A 23,234-nucleotide genomic window follows, 5' to 3' on the forward strand; every position below is an offset into this window, starting at 1 on the left:
TTTTCCTTCAGTTTTTATACCACAATGACTAAAGGTATGGAAAGGCTTCCGTATAAGAGACTAAGCAAACTAAGGCTCAGCCTTCAAAAGAAAATTCTAAGGAAGATGTCTATACATGCTTATGGGGAAGATATGGGAACAGAAATTAAATGAAAGACACAGAGAGGTTTCACTATTTCATTATAAAACAACTTAACTAAAGCACAGCTAATACAATACAAAGAAGTTTTAAAACCAAAAGAATTTTTCACATCATGCTTAATTGCAGTTAAGGAACTGCCATCAAATGGTGTGGATAACAAGAATATATATCAGATAAAGAATGATTTTAGACTGACTTACAGAAAGCTGTGAAAGGCTCAAACTGAAAGATGCAAGTGTGACCTCTAGCTCATGAGTCCCTAAGTTATAGATCGCTAGAAGACAGGAAAGTTGTTTTACTTTGGCTCTGTTCTTATACATTTCCTAAACAACTGTTAGTGACAATTAAATGCTTAGGATAGATTTTACAACTATATGGACCTTCATTTAACCAAAAATATGTATTAATATATTCTACTTTTTTAGAATAAAAAATAGACCACACTGACACCGTGATAGAATTGCTGATAGTTTCTGGACACTGACTGCATCAGACAACAGAAATAGTTGAAGCTTTTAGTCTACAAGCAAGGGCTGAAGCATATATTAAACACAAACATTTTCCTGGTGAATGACTGAGAAGGGTTAACAGAGCTTCCGCCTTTCTGGCAGAAAGACAGGGTACAAAGAAAGCAAGAACAGCTGAAGGAAACATTGGCATGAGAAGAAGGAGGAAAGGCCAGAAATGCACAGAGAAAGATAGGATTAAAATTTAAACACACACACACCCCCAAAACCAATAGAAATAACAAAAACCAAACAAAAAAAACCCACACCACAAAAAACCCACACCCAAAACCCCCCCACAGACCAAAAAAACCCCTAACACTCAAAGCTCATATCTATATGAACATGAGCTCAGGAGAACACTTAGTATTTTTTTTGTGTGTGCTAGAAGTTTTCCTTAAACAAGAATGTTCACCTTTGAAAGGGACATTTTCCAAGCTCCACCTCCCCTTCCCCCTCTCCCTCCCCCCCAAAAAAAATAAAGAAGAAAGGAAAAAAACAGTGAGTTTGCAGTACAGGAACAGTTGTCACAGTGTATGGAACTTGTAAATGAGTCTCAAAAATATATTTAAGAGTCACTTAAAACCCACCTATATAGTAGCTTGGACTACTAAAACAACATCTAAACACACAACAGACTGGTCACATTTTAAAAGTAATTTATGCATCTTCAAAATCACTATGACTCCATGAATTTACCTCCCTCTCAAAGAGGACTCTCATGCTCTCACAAAATACAATGCATAAGTTTGACTCCACTCGGAAAAATTTTAAGTAGTAGTTTTTATAATACTTTATAGTATGTGTTTTAATTAAAGCCCAAAGGCATTCATTTAAGTACAGGTGAAGGCTAGAGACAAAAGCTGTATTTGAGCAAATGCTATTTTAATACCTTCATATTTCGCATCAGCATGACCAAATAAACTACACAAATTTAAGAATTTAAGGAAATTAAGTGTTTTAAGAGACTGCATGGTACTGCAAGTACTTGTACAGTGAAACTACATTCACCCACGAGACTATAAAAACATCTTGCGTGAACAGGTGTCTACTTGGTATGCATGCTGTACTGAAAGACTTCAGAATCATGAACACCCCCCTTCTAGAGTAGCAAACATAAACCAGTTCCAGGTCTGACACTGCAGCCGCTTCAGCTGCTTCACTGTTTTCATTAGAAGCTTCATGGAAGACTACAACTGTGCTTCAATTCATACTAGGCTAAAACAAATCCAAAATAATTTTTCTATAAAGTCAGATTAATGTTACTATTCAATTTAACCATTAATTTTTAATCCAGGTAAAAGCTTAATTTAAAACCACTTCTGTTTAACTGGCGTAATAAATCAAAACAATTAATATCTATTACTGCCATATTTTGGGGGCTTTTGGCAAATCACTTAACCTCACATTGCGCCATTCTGTCTCTCATGGGTACTCCCTAGAATTTTGGTAGGAATAATCTGCAGTTTGTGTTAGGATACTATGGCAACAAGACCTAAACCAAAATATAGATTAAGTACTACCCAAATACCAGGAGTTTGTAAATTCAGGTATGGAAGCATTCAGCCCTGAAATGTGAAGTGAGAAAAATGGGAATTTCAAAATTGAATAGTATTTCAAGATGTGTAAACATGACCCCTGGTGGTAGTGATCTGTGCTTGCATTTCACAGGAACACTGAAGGGGAAGAATTGCTAAAATAAGAAAAAAATTACACAGCCAAGTCTTTAAAAGCATACAGAAACAATGTCCAAATGGAATTGTTTCTTACCCCTGGAATAGCAACTCTAGAAGAATCTCAGTAACTTTCTACATGCTCACATTCTAGATTTCACAATGGGGAATATAAAATCCTATCCATCGTTATACTGGCATCATGCTACAGTACAGATCAAAAAGTCAAGATGGAACTGAGTGAATTTTATATAAATCCAGAAACCCTGCACAGACTACCAAGTCACAGTTCTAGGTGAAGAGGAGAACAGCATCCTTCTGTGAGCCTGTGCTATGACCCTCAGCAAGCACAGGACTGACAAGACTTGAATACACTGAGGGACTTCCATCCTTTTACTGGTGATTAAACATCCTTATGGATGCCATGGCAATTATTTCAATGGAAGTTAGGTTCAGGTTTGCCCTGAATCCATTTGCCACACTACAAACTCTTACTTAAGTCATTAAGTGTGGTACGTAACAACTGAAAGGACTAGAGGAAACGGCCTCAGGTTGTGCCAGGGGAGGTTTAGATTGGATATGACAAAAAAATTCTTCACTGAAAGGGTTATCAAGCATTGGAACAGGCTGCCCAGGGAAGTGGTGCAGTCACCATCCTGGAGGTATTTAAAAAGATGTGTAGATGTCGCACTTAGGGACATAGTTTAGTGGTGGACTTGGCAGTGCTAGGTTTATGGTTGGACTGAAATGATCTTAAGAGTCTTTTCCAACCTAAAATGGTTCTATGATTCTATTACTTTGAAACAACTGCAGTACACTGATCAAGTACTAGCTAAACAGACATCTCTTCATTTGTTTCACTCTCCAATAGGAGAAAGGTCCATTTCATAACAGGGAGACAACTAGTCACTTATTTGCTTAAGAACACATGTAAAAATATGCACAGTTTTAACAGTGATTATACTCCAATGGACAAAAATCATTAAGACTGGGGGCAGGAAAAAGGGGAAACTACAGTGCCAAGCAGAAAATTTTTAGGAATAGGGAAATTACAAATTCAGCATTTCACGCCCTGCTTAGAGCTGCCAAGACTAATGTAATGTAAAGCAAAGAACCCACAACAGAAAAATACTTCAGAGTTATTTGTAAGCCCAAAAGATCTCTTTTGAAGCATTACTTTACCCAACAATAAGAAACTAGAAATCAATCTGCAGTAAAAATCTTGTGAACAACATCCAACGCAGGGCTGTATGAAACATCATTCCTGTTCTGATTTGAGGATGCAAAGCATAATGACTGTTTTCTGCTGCAAGAGTTAGGCATTGGGAGCTCACTGTCAATTAATTAGGATCTTCATATCCTTACATTATATACTAATACTTAGTAGAGGAACAACAGGACTACTAGTCCCTAGTTATTAGATAGCTTTTTTCTTGTTTCTTCTGACTGGGATGGTGTTCACAGTCTTGAAATCAAATTGGCTATTTTCAAGCTTGCTTGCTTGCTTGCCTAGACTCACCTAAGTTAGGACCTGGCTTTAACAAGACTGCAGATGAACCTTATTTTTAAAACCCTGATCTACCTTTCACACCAATCCCCATTCCCTTTACCCACCTATATGAAATCTTACCTCAACCCAGGAGAAGCTGTAAATAGAAGGATAAAAGGTCCACAATATTCAACCAGCACCACATAAAAATTTCTAAAGAGCAGTTAATCGGGCCAGACATTTTCAACACATCACTACAAAGAAAGTCCACAGGACACCATCCAAAAATTACAAAAGGTGATTCACCATTACCTATACTAGGAGTAACTCTGCATCGACAGATTAAAAATAACAAACAAAACCAGAGGTACCTGCTAATGACAAAGAGAGGAGGGGAAGAAAAAAGTATAAGGAAGGATAGACTATATCACTCACCAAAGGCACTGAAAAGCTGGTAAAGGTCACTAGTCTTCCACTCTTTGGGAAAAGTAACATGAAGAACATGATCTCGTTTTGGCTGCACTGCAAAACAAAAAAGCATCTGTTAAAATAAGAGTCACTACTGCTATCTTTAGACTACACTAAAATTATCTGATAACAGTCATGTAGCTTTCATTTTTCTTTCCTTTTTTTTTTCTTTAAATAAGAAAACAGGCCAAGATCTATGAAACTCCATTAGGCACCAGTGAAAACGTGCCTGCAATTATACATGAAATAGACATACTAAAATCCTACTGGCTCATCTGTAATCGAAACAGCATTACATGCAGTAGGAAATGCCCACAAATCCAGTCCTTTACATCCTGTGCACCAAATTCAGGGACAGAAGGAAAAAACAACGGCTGCTTCATGCTGCAGCTCTAGCTTTAAAAAATTCTTAGCTATAGTTTAATGTTGCCATTTTTTGTGTCAATAAAAACTTAGTATGAAACAATGTTCAATTCAGTTTTCATATAACATTAGGTTCAAGCTAGAATACACACACTTAGACTTTTTTTTTTTTAATTAAAAACTACAACAAGGAAAAAAAAGCCTATAAAGGCCAACATCTAAAGAAGTGCAAAAGAAGTCTTTGGTGTACACTGGAAGTTATTTGGTGCTTTGTGAATTTGAGAGAGAGAATCCAAGTCAAACTGCTGGACAAGGAGGAGTACAGCAGAAATTATCACTGTACATCTGCCTTACTTTTACACACTTCCCCCTATACATCTGGTTTTGGTCATCATCAGAAGCACGCTACTGAATAAGATGGACCTTTGACCTCACCCAGTAAAGACCATTTGTACATAAGAAATCACCACAATGTACCTGTGACTCAAGTTCTTTCACTAGACACTTGAGCTTTTAAAACCTGTGGATTCCTATCATATTTTAAAAAGCTGCAAGTGGAATACCGTATTTTAAGGTTCAAAGATACAGAAATGTTTTCCATTTTCATATGGAACTATTTACAAGTCATTAATTGAGCCTCTCCGCAGGTATCTGCGGATTTATGTTTTTACGCATGACGCATTGCTAGATCTTCCCTTGTCATTTGACATTTGATGTTAGACAGAGGCTGAACCATTAAACTGGAGTGTTCCACTTTATAATTTACTGCTCCAGTTTGTTAAAGGTATCTCAAGGGTTAACTACACACAGCTTTATATGATCAGATTTTAAACTAGACCACATGGAAACACTCTCAGGAAGAGCTCTTCTTTGGGTATAGAGATACAGGAACTGACTTCTACCTCAGCGAGTTACCCTCCTGAATTCTTTTGTGATACAAACTTTCCAAGTTTCTGATCTCCTTAGCTTTCAGCATTAAAATAGGAGAGTTTTTCAAGGTGGATTTTATTCATGGACCTCATGTCCAAAATCAGATCATCAACCACTTGTTATTGCTATATCCGACTTCCATGTGCAGTTGAGCCCGTTATACAAGGGCAAGCCTATTCGGGTTTTTTTGCCACATTTGGTTAAGATGCAACTTTGCACTGTTTAGTGATGAAAGCCTTGTGAATTATTAATTTCATAAATACAGCTAAGCATTAGCAATTACTACAATTCAGTTATGACTAGTAATTATAGTAAGTGGTAGTATCCTCCACCTGGTACATACTTTACAGTAGAAAGCATCTACGTTTCTAGGTGTAAATCTATTCCACAAGTAAGGCTTCATTTTTGCACAAACTTGAGAACTGTAGCTTTCAACAGCTATGGTGTTTCCTGAATAGTTAGAACAGATTTTTATGCACTTTGGTTTTAAACCTTCCCACCCCTGCCCAAAGGGTTAATGGAATTTTTATTCCCAAGTAATTTTTAACATCTTGCGTAAACCCAACAGAACTCAACAGTTACTCAGAGGCCTCTATAACTCAAATTCCTAACCAAAACATCTCATGAAAATAGGACAGAGATTTCCAAATGCATCTGTCTTCTAAGGAAGAGACTGTAGCATGAACTCAATTACAGGATGAAAACACTAAAAAAAGAAAATCTTCACAGAAGCGCTATTATGCATATATCACCAGTAAAAATGTGGCCATAACTCAGCATCTCATAAATACTGAACACTTAATGAAGTCCAGAGAAAATAAGTTTTGTTTTGAGCGACTACTTGTTTTGCTCCACATAAGTAAAGAACATAAAGAACGTAAAGAAAATCCAGTTTCAGATATTATAACAGCCTTTTTCTATTGATTAGAGAGAAGACACTAGTCCTAACCCTCCAGTATCAGTTTATTCTTAAATTCACTTTGAATCCTCTACAAAAAACCTCTATAGCTTCTGCCTACTCAGGTGAGAAACACTTCATATTCTGCTTTGCACTCATTTTGTGCACCAACTTCATTCTTTTTAAGGGAGTTTTTAATACACAGTAACAAAAGATGATGATGTCAGTCACTTTCACATATTTAATATTATTTGACCTAACATATGTTACTGAACTCTATTATTTCTGGAAAAATTGCACAAACTAGCTAAAACAGTACAGGACAAACTGACAAACACAACAAAACTTAGTTACCTAGTTAGCTGTACCTCACCTTTTTTTTCTTTTTTAAAAAAAAAAACAGTCTCCAAGTATACCTACCACAGAAGTGTGGCGTTATTCTTTGCATGGCTTTACTTCTAAGCAAAAATGCACTCTACAGACAACAACAAACAGATAGCTTCCTCAACCTACAGTAGCATTTAAATCTCAGACTAGAAATCAAAGTTTCTAAAGCAGGCAGCCAAACATGCCACCCTAGATGTACTTTCCATTTTGAAGCTTAGAAATTCTCTCTGGTTCAGATTCTGCCGTAACATCTGCATCAGTCTGTTCTACAGGAGTGGCTTTCAGATAAAAAGAGAGAGACTTTCAGAGGCAGACTCTTTTTTGGCAACTCTTCTTGGCAAAGTATCAAAACAATCCTGTAAGTTGGCTAGCAAGTGGAAGTACCATCTTTACAGCTTAGTAGCTTTGGCACTCTCTCAATGACCCAAATTATTTACCCATTCTTCCACTCAATATCAAACAGTTGGGGAACGAAGTATGCAACATAATTAGATAACCATTCCAATAGACCTGCAGAGCCAGCATGCAGTGATCTGATCACCTAACTGCATTTAAAAATTAACTATCTGCCCTTACAGCATATATTTTCCTCTCCAGTAGTTACTTCCATCTTTTTAGAACTGCATTCTGTTACTATTAAACTAGCATCTAATAAAGGTTCATCCTCCAGTCTGAGCTTTCTGATGCATGGAGTGGAAAATGCCTTCACATCAGTATTGCTTCCAGATGGGTATTCATTTTTAAGACATTTGTGTATCTGACTACACAGTATAAAATTAAGCTTTCATCTAGTCAGGGACTAGACTGACCTCCAGGGCTTCACATTTTTGTAAGTCAAGACATCAGTGGCAACACCCATGTGAAGTTTTCTCCCTCATAGCATAACAGCCCATAACAGTAAGGACCTTTATATTAGTAAAATCTGTTTTCGTTTAAATGTATTAGCAACTTATTACAGCCCCAGGTCTGTAACTTGAAATGTAAAAATATTTCAAGCAATATTTTTCCATCTATGTAAACGTAATCTCATGTGGCAAAAGAATTCTGATGTTTTGATTGAAATTAAGTAAAGGTACTGCTGTGTGTAAATTGTGAAGGCAAGTGGCCAGAATTTTCAGAACCATTTGCTATTCACTAGTGTGCATCTGTATTTACTGCTGGGGTGAAGGGAGAGGAGGAAAGTGTTAAGACTCCTCTTTATATGTTGTACGGTACATAAGAATAGTGACTCAAAATAACCATAAAGCTGTTAACTTCAAACTCTGTTACATTTAATTACAATAGCTTAACCTGTTCTACTCAATCCCCAATAACGCAGATTCTCGGGTCAAAGTTGAAGAACTTACGGTTTTGCTATTTCATTCAAAAAAAAAAAAAAAAAAAAAAAAAAAAGAGTGGGACTTTTAGATCATTTGGTAAGTGGCTAATAACCTAAACACAGCTGACGTCCTATGCTTTAGATACATGACAGTTAATCTTCACACTCCCTCCAGGAAATCTGTCAGAATGGTAGTAAGTTTACAATGAAATAAGCTACTTACAGTCTGGTCCTTCCAAATTGAGATATGGTATGTCCATTACTCTCATAAGAAATAGCCTGAAGCAAAACAGAAAAGCACCATTAGCAAATTCCTGCCTAAAGACCTTTTAATAAGCTTTCCTTTTCATAGTTTTTTAGATGTTGCTTCTGGAGAAGCAGAATTAATCATCCCAACCACATCTTAAGCTACATTAAAACAAACAGACCTTCCAATTAAGTCCAATCCATTATCTAACAATCTAGATTCAAAAAGTGACTTGGTATCACACTAGTAATTTTACTTACTCAACAAAACAAGAACAAAAGAAGCCCCAAACTGTTACCGATGAAAATAATTAAAACAAGTGGGGAAATGAACATTTAGAAAGTAGCAGCTCTGCACAGTAAGAGCCAGTCACATGATGGATAGTGCAAAAGCTGTCATTCTGAACACAAATACACTTTCCCATTTTCTGAGTGCTGCATCATACTTTAGACAGAATGGATCTTAAAACCATAAAACTGCAAAATGCCATCTTGACACTTCAGTGAAGATATCGAGGACAAGTCTTTTGCCCTTTAACATGTACCTGAAGAGTTTCTCAAAACATTCAAGAAATGCTTTCAATAAATACTTGTGTTCAGCTTTAAAAACTATTTTCCTCAAAAATAAGTAGCCTAAATACCTGTTATGGGTATAGATGCCAAATTGCTGTTACAAAACATCTGCTGTGTATAGAGTTCACTAGAGGGCTAAATAAGTAATTTTTCTATCATAACTTCAAAGAGCTTCTAAAATGCTTATCAGATTACAGTCACAGTATTCAACTAAGTAATAACAGTATTCAACTAAGTAATAACTGATATAAACAGCTGATAAAAACATTTTAAGTGTGCAGATTGATCCGTAATTCCCTAGAGATTCTCTGTAGCATACCACACTATTAGTTTTTAAGAGTTTGAATATGATGTCCTTATGGTTACCTGTATCATTGAAAAGTCTACTGGCATGCAGTTGATAACTTGTCTTTATTATAAATACTCAGGAGACAGAAAGGAAAAAAAACACTGGGGAGAAAATGGACTATATGACAGCTTCACACATGAGCCACGGGGTCTTCAGAGAACTGGCACCAGTTATGATACACACCATCCCATCTAATTTCTCTTCCTGAGTCTCAGGAAAGGTACAGTGTAACACGCACTGTGACCCCGTGAACAGTGCAGAACCTAAAAGGAATTTTACCAATAAAAATCAGAAACATCAGCACCAATTAATTTTAGAAACTTTAACAATTCCAGCATAGCACTAGGTAAGGAGGATATTTTACAAAGGAGACAAAGTTTAGCCTTCGGTGCCATACTCCTACAGCCTTGGCTTCATTATAGCTATCTGTCTAAACAGGACAAGAATGACACCTTGAGAATGAAGCTAGCTTCAGAACACAGCTTCCACAAAGAAGCAGAGGAAAACATTCTTACTCTTACACCTCCTGTCACTGTTAGTCAGAGCCACAGTCTTCTTCAGACTCCAGTGCAGGGAATAAGAATAGCCTAAATGTACAGTATTTCAGCTAGTCAGTAAAAGCGGTTTAGTCTTCACTGAATGAAGGTTGTCCATCATCCATGCAGGATAGCAAAAGTTAAAAAAAAGAAAAAAGGCAGATTGGGTTTAAGCTGAGCTATCTGAAGAAAAAGCTCCCACAGAACTCTTGGACCCAGCTACTTTAAAAAGTTCTCAAATAACTAGTTTAGTTTTTTAGGTAGCAGTTTTCATAAAAATAAAGATGAAGTTTACTAAAAATACATCAGAAACTTCAGGGGACAATTCTAGTTAAACTGCCCTCCCCCAGGTTTTATCATGTTGAGGAAAGCAGTACAGTGGCCAACAACAAGCACAGACTTATGGCAAAAAATGCATATACCTAAGATGATTAAGATCAGTTTTTTCATCCTCTGAGGCAAATCCTACATTTTTTTGTTTGGTCAAAGAACTGTCTCTCTAAGCAGCACATAGACACACACAAACACGCACACACACTCCCTAAAGAGATAGTATAAAGACTGATTTTACTATTAAGTGCACTTAAAGCACATTACAGAAGTAAATGCATCTTGTAGCACTAACACACATTACATGGCTTATGAATTTAGGAGTTGCAGCATGATCCATAATTAAGTATCCGTAATTATGGTTGTAAGATTCCTCATCTATCTGCAGAAAATTTAAACTAATAAGGTTGTTCTATAAGACAACATGAACCCTACTTTAAATTGGCTAGATTCATTAATCTGTAGCTATGACATTGCTTTTCACTGCATTAATTCACAATTATTTAAAAGCTATATCGACCAAGATTAAAAAAAAAAAAAGTTATTTCCTATACTGTTTAGAGACTACAGCCAGATCACATGGTCAGAGGACAGAGGTCTGCTTCTCAATACACAAAAATATCAGAGGAACTCTGAAGTATTTTGAGACTGCCACTTGGAATACAATTGTTTTTGTGGCAAGTCAAGTAAAATAAGGAGAGCAAGGCTATGATCATGCCACTTCACAGCATTGCATAAGCAGTCTCAAGTAGTCAACTTTCTTGCTCTGCACTGAGCTAGCATGAAAGCCCTCACAGCCGTGTGATGAACTGTGTAGAGAAACTGATCCAGCTGGAAAAAGAAAAGGCATCTTTTTAAACCCAGATCAGTTTACCAATCCAGCTCAGTAAATAGTACAGCCACATGTGGCTGAAAGCACAAGGACAGCAATTGTTTACTCCTATGCTGTGACTGAAAAGCTATTGGCCAAACTGCAGAAAGGCACACTGACATTCTTTTGCAATAATTTTGCAAAGAAAATTAAATTAATATAGAAAAGCAGAGGGAGAAATTAACTGATTTGCAATACATGCCAGAGACCCTAGCTCCCTGGTGAGACATTTCCCACAAATATAGCACAAACCCAGGCTTTTTTATACATACATCAAATGGAAGAAGAGATGTTCCTCTAAACAAAACAAGTCAAAAAACTTTCAAATCAACTCCAAAGCACATAATACAATATAGTATCCAAATGATACACATAAGAGTTTAGATATTACAATATAAAAAGTCCCATCATCCTAACTGCTAAATGTTCATTAGGGATTACTCACAGCAGATTGTTCACATGAACGTGATTTTTCAAAGATGTTGTATATACCATGAAGCATAAATAGTACAGAAATACATCTCTGGAATTCTTGGCTTATTGAGTTGTTTATCATATAACTTACTGCATTATGCCTAAAAGAGCCAAACAATCCTAAGGCAAAGTCTGTTCTTAATCAGTTCCACTCTTACAAGAAGTTGAAACTAAAGATTTTACCTATATTCCTCATTAATCTGTATGAAGATTAACCTATGTGCTGGCCAACACTCTTGAACAGCAGGCCAGGAACTTCTGTAAATTTGCTAACATTGTGGAAAAGGTCAAAATAACTACTGAAGAAAGTATTAACCTTCCTTTGAAGGCTAAGTTTGTAAAAATCTAAGCTTGATTTTTCAGTTTTAAATTTACTCCCACTACTCACATTAGTGGCAAGTCTATTCAAACAGAAAACATTTCCAAAATCCTATCAGTCACACTAATCATGTAAAAGTTTAATCTCTAAACTGTATTTGAACAGCTAGTATCCAGAGATCTTGAAATTAAGACTTTATGGGCAACCCAAAGAATCATAAAATGGTCTGCTTTAAAGAACATTTTCAAGACTATCTTGATATTAGTTCAAACTGAGAACATTGCTTCTAAATAATGGCCTTATAATAAACTACTCTGTTGAGCTTCTTTCAGGAAAAAGTTTTGTGACAGATAGTATAACTTTCATTTGTTTAGCTTACTGTTTGCATGTTGTACTTTGTGTTTTGCTTGAAGAACATGACTACAGCACAAAGGAAAAGGTTTCCTTGTTCTGACTGCTGCCCACAGGATCAGGTAGAACTTCTGGAGGAAGGAGGAAGATAGTTTTTTTTTTTTCTCCCCAGGAAGAAGAGAGGGAAAGCTAGGGAAAGCTTCTAGACCACAAACTAGAGAAAACTAGTTGTAGCAGGAAGCTAGCTGGTAGCCCAGAGCATTCCTACAAAAAAAAAAAAAAAAACCCCAAAGCACCACACATACTAGGAACCTTAAGTTAACTATGTAAATTGCACAAGCCCTGGATGCTACTTACAGGTGCTAAACAGACCAAGTGCTGGAAACAGCCATCTGGTCTGCAAGGACATACTGAACAGAGCAAAAGACTTGTTCGTTTAGGTATCGAACAGCTCTGACTGGATTTGCCTTATTCTGGTTTGTTATTTTGCATTATGGTAAAAAAAATCATTAAAAATACAAGTCTTGGCCTGCTCACTCTAACGAAAAGGTGAGACAGTTTCAACTCCAAGCTCTCACTGAGTTGAGGTGGCAGATGTTAGTTAGAACACGGCAAAGCTTCCAAGATGATGTGCAAGTAAGACGTAACAAGTCTTCCAAGTTTTCATGATTTAAAAATAATATATAACTTCCCTGAAACAAGAAGCTACAAGTTCTGAATAATAACAGAATGGATAACTTACTTTCTTGTAAACAGTAATTTCAGTTCTTGCTTGGCGGGGGTGGATTGGAGGGGGGTGGATGGGGGGCTGGAGGGGGGGAAAGGCACTGTTGTTCTCCCTACAACTTTTTTGTTAACTTTTCCTTTCACTACAGTGAGGCAGTCTTAACTCTGAAGCCAGAACAGACGCAGCAGGCTTCCTCTCCAAACTTTGAGATGTCACTGTTAGAGGAATGTCACATTTGAAGTACACAAACTTATTTAACCTGAAAAGCTTAAATTTAACGTATTATTGTGACAGTTTTAGACGTTTCAGTTTGTACTTCTTGCAGCATGCATCTCTAGAAAGAACTGAAAGCATTTTGGTTAACGACTGAAAAAATAACCCCCTCAGCACCTACTGGCTGGCGTGTGTGTGCTGGTGTTAACTGAAAACAACCCTGTGACAAATCCTATCTTAAAATAAAATTATGCTGATCAATTCTGTCATCGCCTTCACATTCAAATGAAGTGGTCAGTGTGGGTCCATGTTCAATCTAAGGAATTTACATACAATTTATAACAACGTAACATCTATATATGGAGTACTGCCTCACATGTCTCAGTGCCAAGAGAATCACCTAACTGCTGTCGCTACAGCCATTTGGTTGCCAGATCAATGAAAGCCAAAGGCCATTGATCACAATTATCCCTCATTTGTGTGGGCCATCTGAAGCTAAAGTAAGTACTTTTGCCAACTCCTGCGTGATAGGGTTAGAAAGGACAGAATTTCTCCTGAATTTAAAAAAACAAATAGACTAAAGCATTAGCAGCTTTTTAATTTCAATTTCTTCCCCTTTATGACAGGTTATACTATCTTTACAAGCTTCATAATGTAGAATCCATAGATTAAATACACAAAGAATCAAATCTGTTCATAAAGACTTCTAGATTTCTCAAGCCTTACTTCAATTTGTTCAAGTAACTTGCATGAAGACCCAATTCAAAAGCAAAATACCAATCACAGCATCATCCCATAAACCAGTAATCATATAGGGTTTTATGCCTTCTTAAAAATGGGTTGTCTGATAACATTAATATAATAGTTTCATGTTATTTGGATTGATATTACAGTAGGGACATTTCAGTTTTTCCAGACTGTTTAGTGTACTCAGTTTTAACTATCACCAGTTCTGACAGCATCCTACAACATAAAGAACAGCTGACGAGATTTTCTTCAGTTCCACAACTCCCAAAGCCTACTCCAAAAATAATTTTCTAAACTGTAAACATGTTCTCAATATTGACATGGACAAGGCCATTAAAGCAGTCCAGGTACTCTGAGGGTCCTTTTATAGGTTAGCAGAAAGTAAACCCTTCTCCTCAACAGACAACGTATTCACTTTACAAATTCTGGCCTATCTGCAGCATTACTAGCGGGAACCAGAAAGCCAATCAAAACTGAAGTGTAAAGAAAAATGCAGTTAGCCATTGATTCTGAGGCTAGAGATATATATTCTAAGGCTAGTGTTATATTTCTGTGTTTTAGCAGGTCTTTCGATACAATAACTACTTACTTGTTAAAAAAAGGTTCAATGAGCTTTGATCTAGCAGACACATGGTTTTTTGGAGGACTGAGGAATGAACCTGATGAATGAAGAAGAAATTCAGTATGTAATAAGCAGCTACAGATAGCACGAAGGAAAAGGTTTGAAAAAGGCTACATAGATACCTAGGAAATTAGCCATGGAGATGAAGCAGAGTCCAGTAATGTACGCATCATATCCTGCTTCATGAAGTTGTTCAGAAGCTGTGTCGTAACTTGGAAACCCTTCTGCACTTTCTGAGGAGAAAAAATAATTTGTAAACACATTATCACAGAAGTTAAAGGCAGCTCTGTATGCTTACCCTCACAGTTATTTTGTCAGAGCATAACACCATTTGGATAAGTTTATACAACTTTCAGAATTTCTGAAGTTTTGAAATGTCAAGAAATTTTGAAAAAAGCACAGTTTTGTTTTGTATTTTTACATAAGAACAAGAAAGTTAAACGTTTAAAAAGCCAAAATCATGACCCTTACATTAAGGTAAAGACTGAAAAGTGAAGTCTTATTTCCATTTAATTTATTGCATTCTGCCCAGCAAAAGAAGCTAAAACAATGATGAAACATACCCAGGATTTAAAACAGTGATACAGAAATACCAGCATACCTTATATGACGGAAATATGTAAGCTTACATTCTTGCTGTATTTTGTAAAAAGAAACTTGAATCCAAATCTTACATACAAAACTAGAGTAGCAAAACATCAGGCCTTTTTCTAGATGAGCCCCTGTAATATTTATTTAAAAAATAAAGTTGTCTGAGATTCAGCCAACATTAAGCTATACTGGCTGATCTGACAAGGACATTTCTTAGTGCCTTAGTTTTTTATTTTTTAATAGATACATATCCAAAAGAAAACATAAATGAACTGTTAACAGAAGTATTCTAGTATTTTTAAACATGCTTTGCTTTGTATGTTCTGAACCACATTAATAATTTCTGACTTAATATTAACATTTCTGCGTCAGTTAACCATTATGGTCACATTTTGCTCATGAAAAAAAGAAGTGAAATTATTATTTTGTATTAAATCAGCAAAAAATAGCATCTGACATCTGCCAAATTATGTTACATCCTGAGAAGCTACAGAGGATACACCACTAAAAGGTTTGCATGCGATTACTATACACTGCATATGCATGGTATTACTTAGGTCTAGGCACCAACAGCTCCTGCTTACTGTCCAAGAAGATTACAGATTATCCATTTTATTATCTGTCCTGTACTACAGCCTAAGTGCATCTGCTCTGCACATTCAGCCATATTAAAAAGTATCACTCATCCTGGTTTTGATTATGCATTGAAACTTTCCCTTCCAACATACTCTACTGTTCAGTTCATACTCTACTTTTCTAAAACAGCAGTTTAAGAAAAAATCCAGAACCTTGAGATAAACTTGCCCTTTGATTAAGTATCCTTTCATTCACCTCAAAGCAAGACAAGCTCTAAAGGAACTTTTATAATTTCTAGAACACACGACTAGTCACTACTGTGTAAGTTTTCTTGGTTTTATTTGTCCAAGTGCCTATTAGATTTGAAACAACTTTAAGTTACTTGTTAAACAACAAGAACCACCAAAAAAATCAGGCTAAAAAACAAAATGCCATCATTAGAAGATGATGTAACTGCTCTTCACTGAATACATCAATTCTTTTATTATCTGAAATAAAGTTGAATGATTCCTACGGACTTCCATATTAGTTCTAAATACAACTGCACTATATGTATATTGCCCATGTTTGAAGTCCCTTTCATCAAAACACTAAGTATTAATATGGGAATTTACATTTCAGACCAAGAACAAAAATAATCAGAATACTTTCTTTCCTCTGAAATTTTATTTCAGAAATAAGATCATTTTGATATATCCTTACCAACTTTAGGAGGGCTGAATGGAACCTCTTTTAAACGCTTTTCCAGTTCTGCAAGGGATGTATTATTAATGATGTCCTGCAAGAAAAGACACCATTAACTGCCACCATCAAGCACACTTTCCCTAGAAACTGAAATCAAATAGGCTAAAATAAGTATTTGCTGCTGCCACCTTGTGTTCTCTAAGGATTTATACATAGCCTCATTTCAAACTAATACACCAGAGAAGTCTGTCAAGACAAGTTTTAAAAAGTTAACTTGCCTCACTTACAACATAATATTGATGAGTCACAAGCATTTATTAACACTTTTCACAATTCTTGATGATGAGTTATGCCAAAGTAATATTTCTGTTTGAATCTGGTTTGATGTATGGTACATGCGGCAGGGGAAAAGGCGGCACAAACACCAAGGAAAAATATCCTAAACATTGATCATAATGGTTGAAGGCATTCGAGGCGAGTATTGAAGTGTGCTTGCTGACTGGACATTCTTGAATAGTTTTGTAAGTGTAAATACTGCTGATTTAAAGTAATGCAAAGACAGTGAAAGAAGCCTGACAATCAGAAAGCTGCTCCTACACTTCAGCCTAGCTGAGTTGCATTATTGAATCTATATATGCTTACACAAAATGTCACAAAGAGATATCTAGACTACTAATTTATTCAAACCAAACCTACTGAATAATCAAATATACTTTTTCAATCAGTACAATGGGAAAAAAATGCAGAATCAATAGCAAGAGAAAACCTAAAGTCTTGCACAGTCTTCCTTAAAGCTGTCTGAAATTTTTGAGGACCAAGTTTTCTTTGATTCTAGAACAAGACAGTTATCAAGACTGCGGTCTGAAAAGTTATCAAGAGCTCAGTACAATGAACAAGCAATTACAAATATCAGCGTAACTGTACTAAAAATAAAACTTGTGCAGGATTACGCACTTGTGCGGTTTTCAGAATACAAAAGCCTCTATTCTCCACTACAGTAGTATCCAAGACAAACCTGAAAATCTCTACTAAGTACATTTTAATGAGATTTTCTGTTATGCAGTGCTCTGAAGTCAGGGAGATATGCAGAAAGACAGATGCTGCTTCATTAGCACGTTTTTTAATTAATTTATTCCAAGGGCACACACAGGAAAGCAAGAGAGTATGATCACTTATCTCAATACGTCTTTGGAAGACTAAAACTCATGCTGCAAGAGGTTTTAAGAGAAACCTGTCATTTTTCCCTCCTGCTGACTACTCACTGAACAGCAGGCCACAACAGAACCTAATGATGATGTTCAAGCATCTTTTTTCTAGACAAATCTAAGTCAGCATTACAATATTCAAAGGCTGCAAGTATACAAGCACCTTCCAGGCCCTATTTGTTCATGAACAACACTATTTTTTTTCTTCCTGGGGAGACATGCAGTCTTGTGCTAATTTACAAGACAAAAACTCTGCTTATCACATTTTAAGTAGCAAAAACTGTACATTGGAATTCAAAGCTGCTAAGTTACCTTAAAACTGCAACAAACACAAAAGTCACTTTTGTACACAAGTAAAATTTGTAAGTTTAAAAATTTTTTAAGTTTAGATATAGGGTTAAGAAAAATAATTCTTTTACAGAAAAGGGGCATCACAGAACATTGTTAGACATTTTCCTCTAAAAAAATTAATTTGTTTCAATACACACTTAATGCAAATTTGTATCTTCAAATAATTCTATAATATTCTATTAATTTACCTTAAAAGGTTGTGTACTTGCCATCAGTTTAGTATCCAATAGCCTAGAAACAAAGCAAGAGCTAAATAAGTTGAAATAGAAGAATGTCCATTTTGCCAAATTTTCAAAAACGTTTTGGTGTAATAGCTGGGAAACAGCAGTTTCACCCTCCTGAAAAATTACTCTCGGATCTCAGAGCAGCCAAAACACTCCATTCAGCATGAAAAAGGACAGCAGCTACACAATAGCAAGAGATGCAAACAATAAGTAGCAAATAAATCCTGTTCCAAATGTAGTGCAGATTCAAAACATCAAACACCATGCCAAAAGCAAGGGGGTAGTAGCAAAGCTGCATATTTTGCCAAGAAGTAGAACAATAGTGCTGCTTTTCTGAAAAAAATGCTACAGAATACTTTAAAAACTATATTTATCTAAATTGTTCCCAATTTCATTTCTAGTAACAGCTAAGTTACAGGGCTAGGACAAACAATATCAGCTTGTTAAAACAATACTAAAACAGTTGTAAGTTTGAACTAAGAACTTACCGGGGGAAGACACATGATGTTACTTCCTTGAACTCACTTAGATCCTAATTTAATGTTAATCCAGAAGATAAAATCCAAGTAAGTTAACTGTTTTCAGTCTCATGATGACAGATAGCAATATCTACAATTATCCAATCAGCTTCTAAAATTGAGATACAGTGACTGAACTCTCATAACAGATTTATTTGTCAGCATTACCATAAATACCACCTGCAATTACACAGAACTACAGACTAATTATTTCTGATTTGAATGTGATTCGTAAGAGAAATGTTCTACTACCTCCAATACCCTATCCTATTATATAACCTACACTACCTCTAATTCCAGCTGTGTTAACAGTTTTACTTAAATGTTCTCAGTGTTTAATACATCAATGGAATATAAGCATTCACTCCAGGTGGACAGTTGACTGCCTACAGGTTTAGATCTTCCAAGCATCAGGAACAAATGGCAACTGCTTATGTTCCAACACTGTCCGAACCAGTCCCAAACTTCTTTCTCCCATCTCATAACCAAGTCTTTACCTTAAAAGCCACAAGCCCTTGAGGACTGTAAGTAACATAACCATCATGTAGGCAATCCTTCCTGTGAGACCTTTGGCTTTTTCAGACAATGTCCTCAGTGCCAATACACTGCTTAGTTTAACTTAATTGTGAACAGAATTGTGAGCAGTTGTGAACTGTTAGACTGCCCTACTGCAGTTAAGAAAGTATGCTCCCTCCAATTATTCCGTCATTCCACCTCTTCACCTCAATGAAGATCATCCTGCTACTAGATTTCTTATCATTCTATTAATTGTACTATATTATATGAAAACATATATTTCCACTTTGTAGACTAGAGAGGGAAAACTGCCACACAATAATGCTGAAGCTCTAAACCAGTATCTTAACAAGTCAGTCAAATTTACCTGTCATTGTCCAACCAGTTTCTGAAGGACTAACAGATACGGGCATAAACCACAGTTCAATTCCAACATTTAATTTGAACGTTTTAAAAATGTAAAGGAGAAGAATTCAATCAAACTAAGCTTTCTACCTGAAGATTTAAGAAAATAAGGCAGTAGCCCAGCAGTAACAAGTGTTCTTTTTAAAACACTTTTCTGTTGTTCTTAACAGACTTCCATTCACATGAAAGTTTGGAGATAAGACTAACAAAAAATACATTAGGGCATTTTTTTCATCATCTGAACAGTCAGAAGATTACTTACATCAGGTAGGGGACAATAGAACTGGTGTATGGTATGCATAACATCCAGTAGCATATTGTGCCCAATAACAAGCTTGCCCTGTGAAAAGAACATGAAACATCGGTTACACTTCCAATCGCGGCCATGGCAAGTGCAATTTGTGAAAAGCACCTATCCCAGATGCTAGCCGAGGGCTGCTGGGAACAAATACAAATCAAATCCCTCCCCCACATTTGCTCTTTGCCTGCCCTACAGACTCCTCCATTCTCTCAAAGCAGCCTCTCTTTCTTCCTCTACTCCCAACCACTTATTACAGCCTTCAGCAGCAGCTTGAAACGTTGAGAAGATGCACTAAAACAGCTACTTAGAACTTGGTTTCCAAATGCAATCTATTTAAGATTGAAGAAGTCAAGTGATTTCAAAGTCCACTACCTTTTAATTTACAACTTGTACAACAACTCACAATATATTCTTTACAGTTGTAATATACAATAGTTATTAGGGCCATGATCTGGCTTCTTTCAGTGAAGAACCTTTCATGCTAGCTGTTGCACAAACAAGTTCCTTTTTGAAAAAGTACAAGAAATTTTTTAAATGTTATCTTTGATTCATTTGACATGACAACCTTATCTACTTCCCTGCATCCCCCATTTGCTAGAAAAAACAATATGCCTATAGGTTAGGTTTTTTTCTATGCAGCAGGCTGTAACAACTACATGAAAATAATTGGGCTGAAGGGGACAGATGTGAAACTATAGCTTATTATAACTACGTAAGTAGAAGAGAACCAGGTGACCTTCTCTGAATAAGCCCTTAACTGACAGAAAAAGACAAACAACAATCTTCTCAGGAGAGAGAAAAAAAGCCCTCAAAGCTTAGTTACTTAAGAGAATCTTGTTAAGAGCTGTAAGAAATTGGTATTGTTGACTCTTACAGGCAATGAGGTTGTTCATGTCATTAGTTTAAGAGCTTACTTAACCTACCATACTTAACCATTGTAAAACATCAAGCAACATCAATTTAAAGAGAGTACTAACTTGTACTTCATCTTATCTTCCAAAATATAACAGCAAAAGAGTTCTTTCTTTGAAATAATTTTTTTTCTTACAACCAAAGGTACATCAAAAATCACGTTAACTTACAGAATTAGCAATGGCATGAATGACTCTGGAAAATCCTACCGCATCATTCAATTCCTCCTATAAGCAAAGATTCTGACATTAGTGAAACAAACACAAATATTGTCAAAACAGTACCTGCAAACTGGCAGACATACCAGTTTGGCTCAAACTGTTTTTCAGACATAACCAAGAACAGACCACAGAGGAAATGTCAATATTTGGAAAATACATGTGGTCCAAGCAGGATGTTGCTGACAGCTCTAGTTCACTGTGAAGTAGGACAAGTTACAAGCCATTGTGGTGGGTTAACCTGCCAGAAGCCAAACACCCACTCCACTTTTTGCTCTCCCCAAGAAAATAAACTCAAAGGAAGACAAAAAGACTCATTAATTAATATCAAGACAAGTTTAGTGAGAAAACTAAAAGCTGCATACACAAGCAAAGCAAAAAGAGGAATTCATTCACCACTTCCCATCAGCAGGCAGATATCCAGCCACTTCCTGGGAAGCAGGGCCTCAGCATGCTTAAAGGTTGCTTGGGAAGATAAATGCCATAACCATGAACACCCCTTCCCAACCTCTTGCCCACCCACCCCAGGCTACTTTCTTTTGAAGGAGGGTGAAGTAGAGAGAGAAAGCCTTGCCACTGTGCACGTGCTGTTTAGCAGGGGCCAAAACACTTGTATGGCATCAACACTTTTAGCCACAAATGCAAAGCACAGCAACATATGGGCTGCCGTGAAGAAAGATAATTTCATCCTAACCAGACCAATAGAGCTGTAGTCAGTTCATTGTCAACGCTGTATCTTCAACAGTGCTCAACAGCTATTAGACTGCAAACAGCTGAAGATGATACTAAAATTAAGCTAGATAACTTCAGCCGTATTTTTTACACACGTGGAGTACTTCAGGCCACACCTGGAGTACTGGGTACAGTTCTGGTCCCCTCTATACAAAAAGGATGTGGACAGGCTGGAAGGGGTCCAGAGAAGGGCCACCAAGATGATCAGAGGACTGGCAAGCTTCCATATGAGGATAGGCTGGGAGAGCTGGGTTTGTTCAGCCTTGAGAAAAGGAGGCTTAGAGGGGATCTCATCACCATGTACCGGTACTTAAGGGGCAGCTACAAAGAACATGGAGACTCCCTTTTTACAAGGAGTCCGATGGAGAGGACAAGGGGGAATGGACACAAGTTGCTCTTGGGGAGATTCCAGTTGGACACCAGAGGAAAATTTTTCACAGTGAGGACAGTCACCATTGGAATAATCTCCCCAGGGAGGTGGTTGACTCGGCCAGGTTGGACACCTTCAAGAGTCGGCTGGAGAGGGTGCAGGGCCATCTTGTCCGGGCTGCGCTCTTCCCAGAAAGGTTGGACAAGATGATCCCTGAGGTCCCTTCCAGCCTGGGATTCCGTGATACATTGTTATAAGATGCAACAGGTTGAATCCTGATTGTTATTTCTATTACATCAGATTGTATTTTTATGCTAACATTTAGATTAGGGAAGAAACATTCTTCACTATTTATATAAACAAAAATAAGAAATATTATACAACTACAGTATTATACAACTAAAATATTATATAATGGGAGTTACACATTTTAAACTGACTCAGATTGGTTTGGGGGGGATCTCACTACAGCATCTATTTGAGCTTCACTTAAGGAATTTTTTGTAATAGATTTTTCTTTTTCAGGTGTAGGGAAGTAATTTCTGCCTTGTCTTTGTTCAACTAGAAGTGAAATTCAATAAAAACATTTACTGTTATTTTAATTCAGCTCTGAATGCCACTAGTCAGAGTGAGTAATACACCTATAAAGACTGCTTCAGAAAAATGTACTGTTGTAGTAAATTGTCCCTAACTTGCCTTTTGGAAAAAGGGATGTCCCATTAGTTGGTCTCTTTTAGATATCTCTTTCCTCTTAGGAAGCATTCTGCATGCAAGTATTATTTGTTCTACCCAAGTTGACTTTATCTTGAAACATATAAGCACAAATCACCGGAGTGTGATCAAGAATTCCCACAATTCAAGTCTTAAGAGTTCTTGAAACTTGCATCGGACTCAGTAAGCAAAAAATATCAAGTCCCTTAAGGAACATTGAGAGTGCCTGAATATACCAGACATGACCTTCCAGTCAACTTGTTACTTCAGTAGTTGCATGCTGCATGTTTCTATCAGCAAGTCAGATGACATATTAATTGTACAGGACACTTTAACTCTGACAACTATGAGCAAGCAAGTTTTGTAACAGAGTACTACTCCAAAGACA

The 23,234-nt window shown here is 36.6% G+C and overlaps 1 protein-coding gene across 6 annotated transcripts in view; it reads right to left on the bottom strand.

The window, feature by feature from the left end:
• The window catches only part of PARN (poly(A)-specific ribonuclease), a 63,587-nt gene that overhangs the window by 31,311 nt on the left and 9,042 nt on the right, over positions 1 to 23,234 (bottom strand). For all 6 annotated transcript variants that reach the window (XM_075105253.1, XM_075105254.1, XM_075105251.1 and 3 more), the window contains exons 12-20: positions 20,986 to 21,042; positions 19,865 to 19,942; positions 18,652 to 18,695; positions 18,128 to 18,170; positions 16,402 to 16,477; positions 14,655 to 14,765; positions 14,500 to 14,569; positions 8,398 to 8,453; positions 4,246 to 4,332 (exon numbers count right to left, since the gene is read on the bottom strand). In XM_075105253.1, coding sequence (XP_074961354.1) covers positions 4,246 to 4,332; positions 8,398 to 8,453; positions 14,500 to 14,569; positions 14,655 to 14,765; positions 16,402 to 16,477; positions 18,128 to 18,170; positions 18,652 to 18,695; positions 19,865 to 19,942; positions 20,986 to 21,042 — 622 coding nt within the window. The remainder of the gene's footprint in view (positions 1 to 4,245; positions 4,333 to 8,397; positions 8,454 to 14,499; positions 14,570 to 14,654; positions 14,766 to 16,401; positions 16,478 to 18,127; positions 18,171 to 18,651; positions 18,696 to 19,864; positions 19,943 to 20,985; positions 21,043 to 23,234) is intronic.

This window comes from Phalacrocorax aristotelis, chromosome 10 (genome assembly GCF_949628215.1).
Source record: "Phalacrocorax aristotelis chromosome 10, bGulAri2.1, whole genome shotgun sequence".
NCBI classification, from domain to species: domain Eukaryota; kingdom Metazoa; phylum Chordata; class Aves; order Suliformes; family Phalacrocoracidae; genus Phalacrocorax; species Phalacrocorax aristotelis.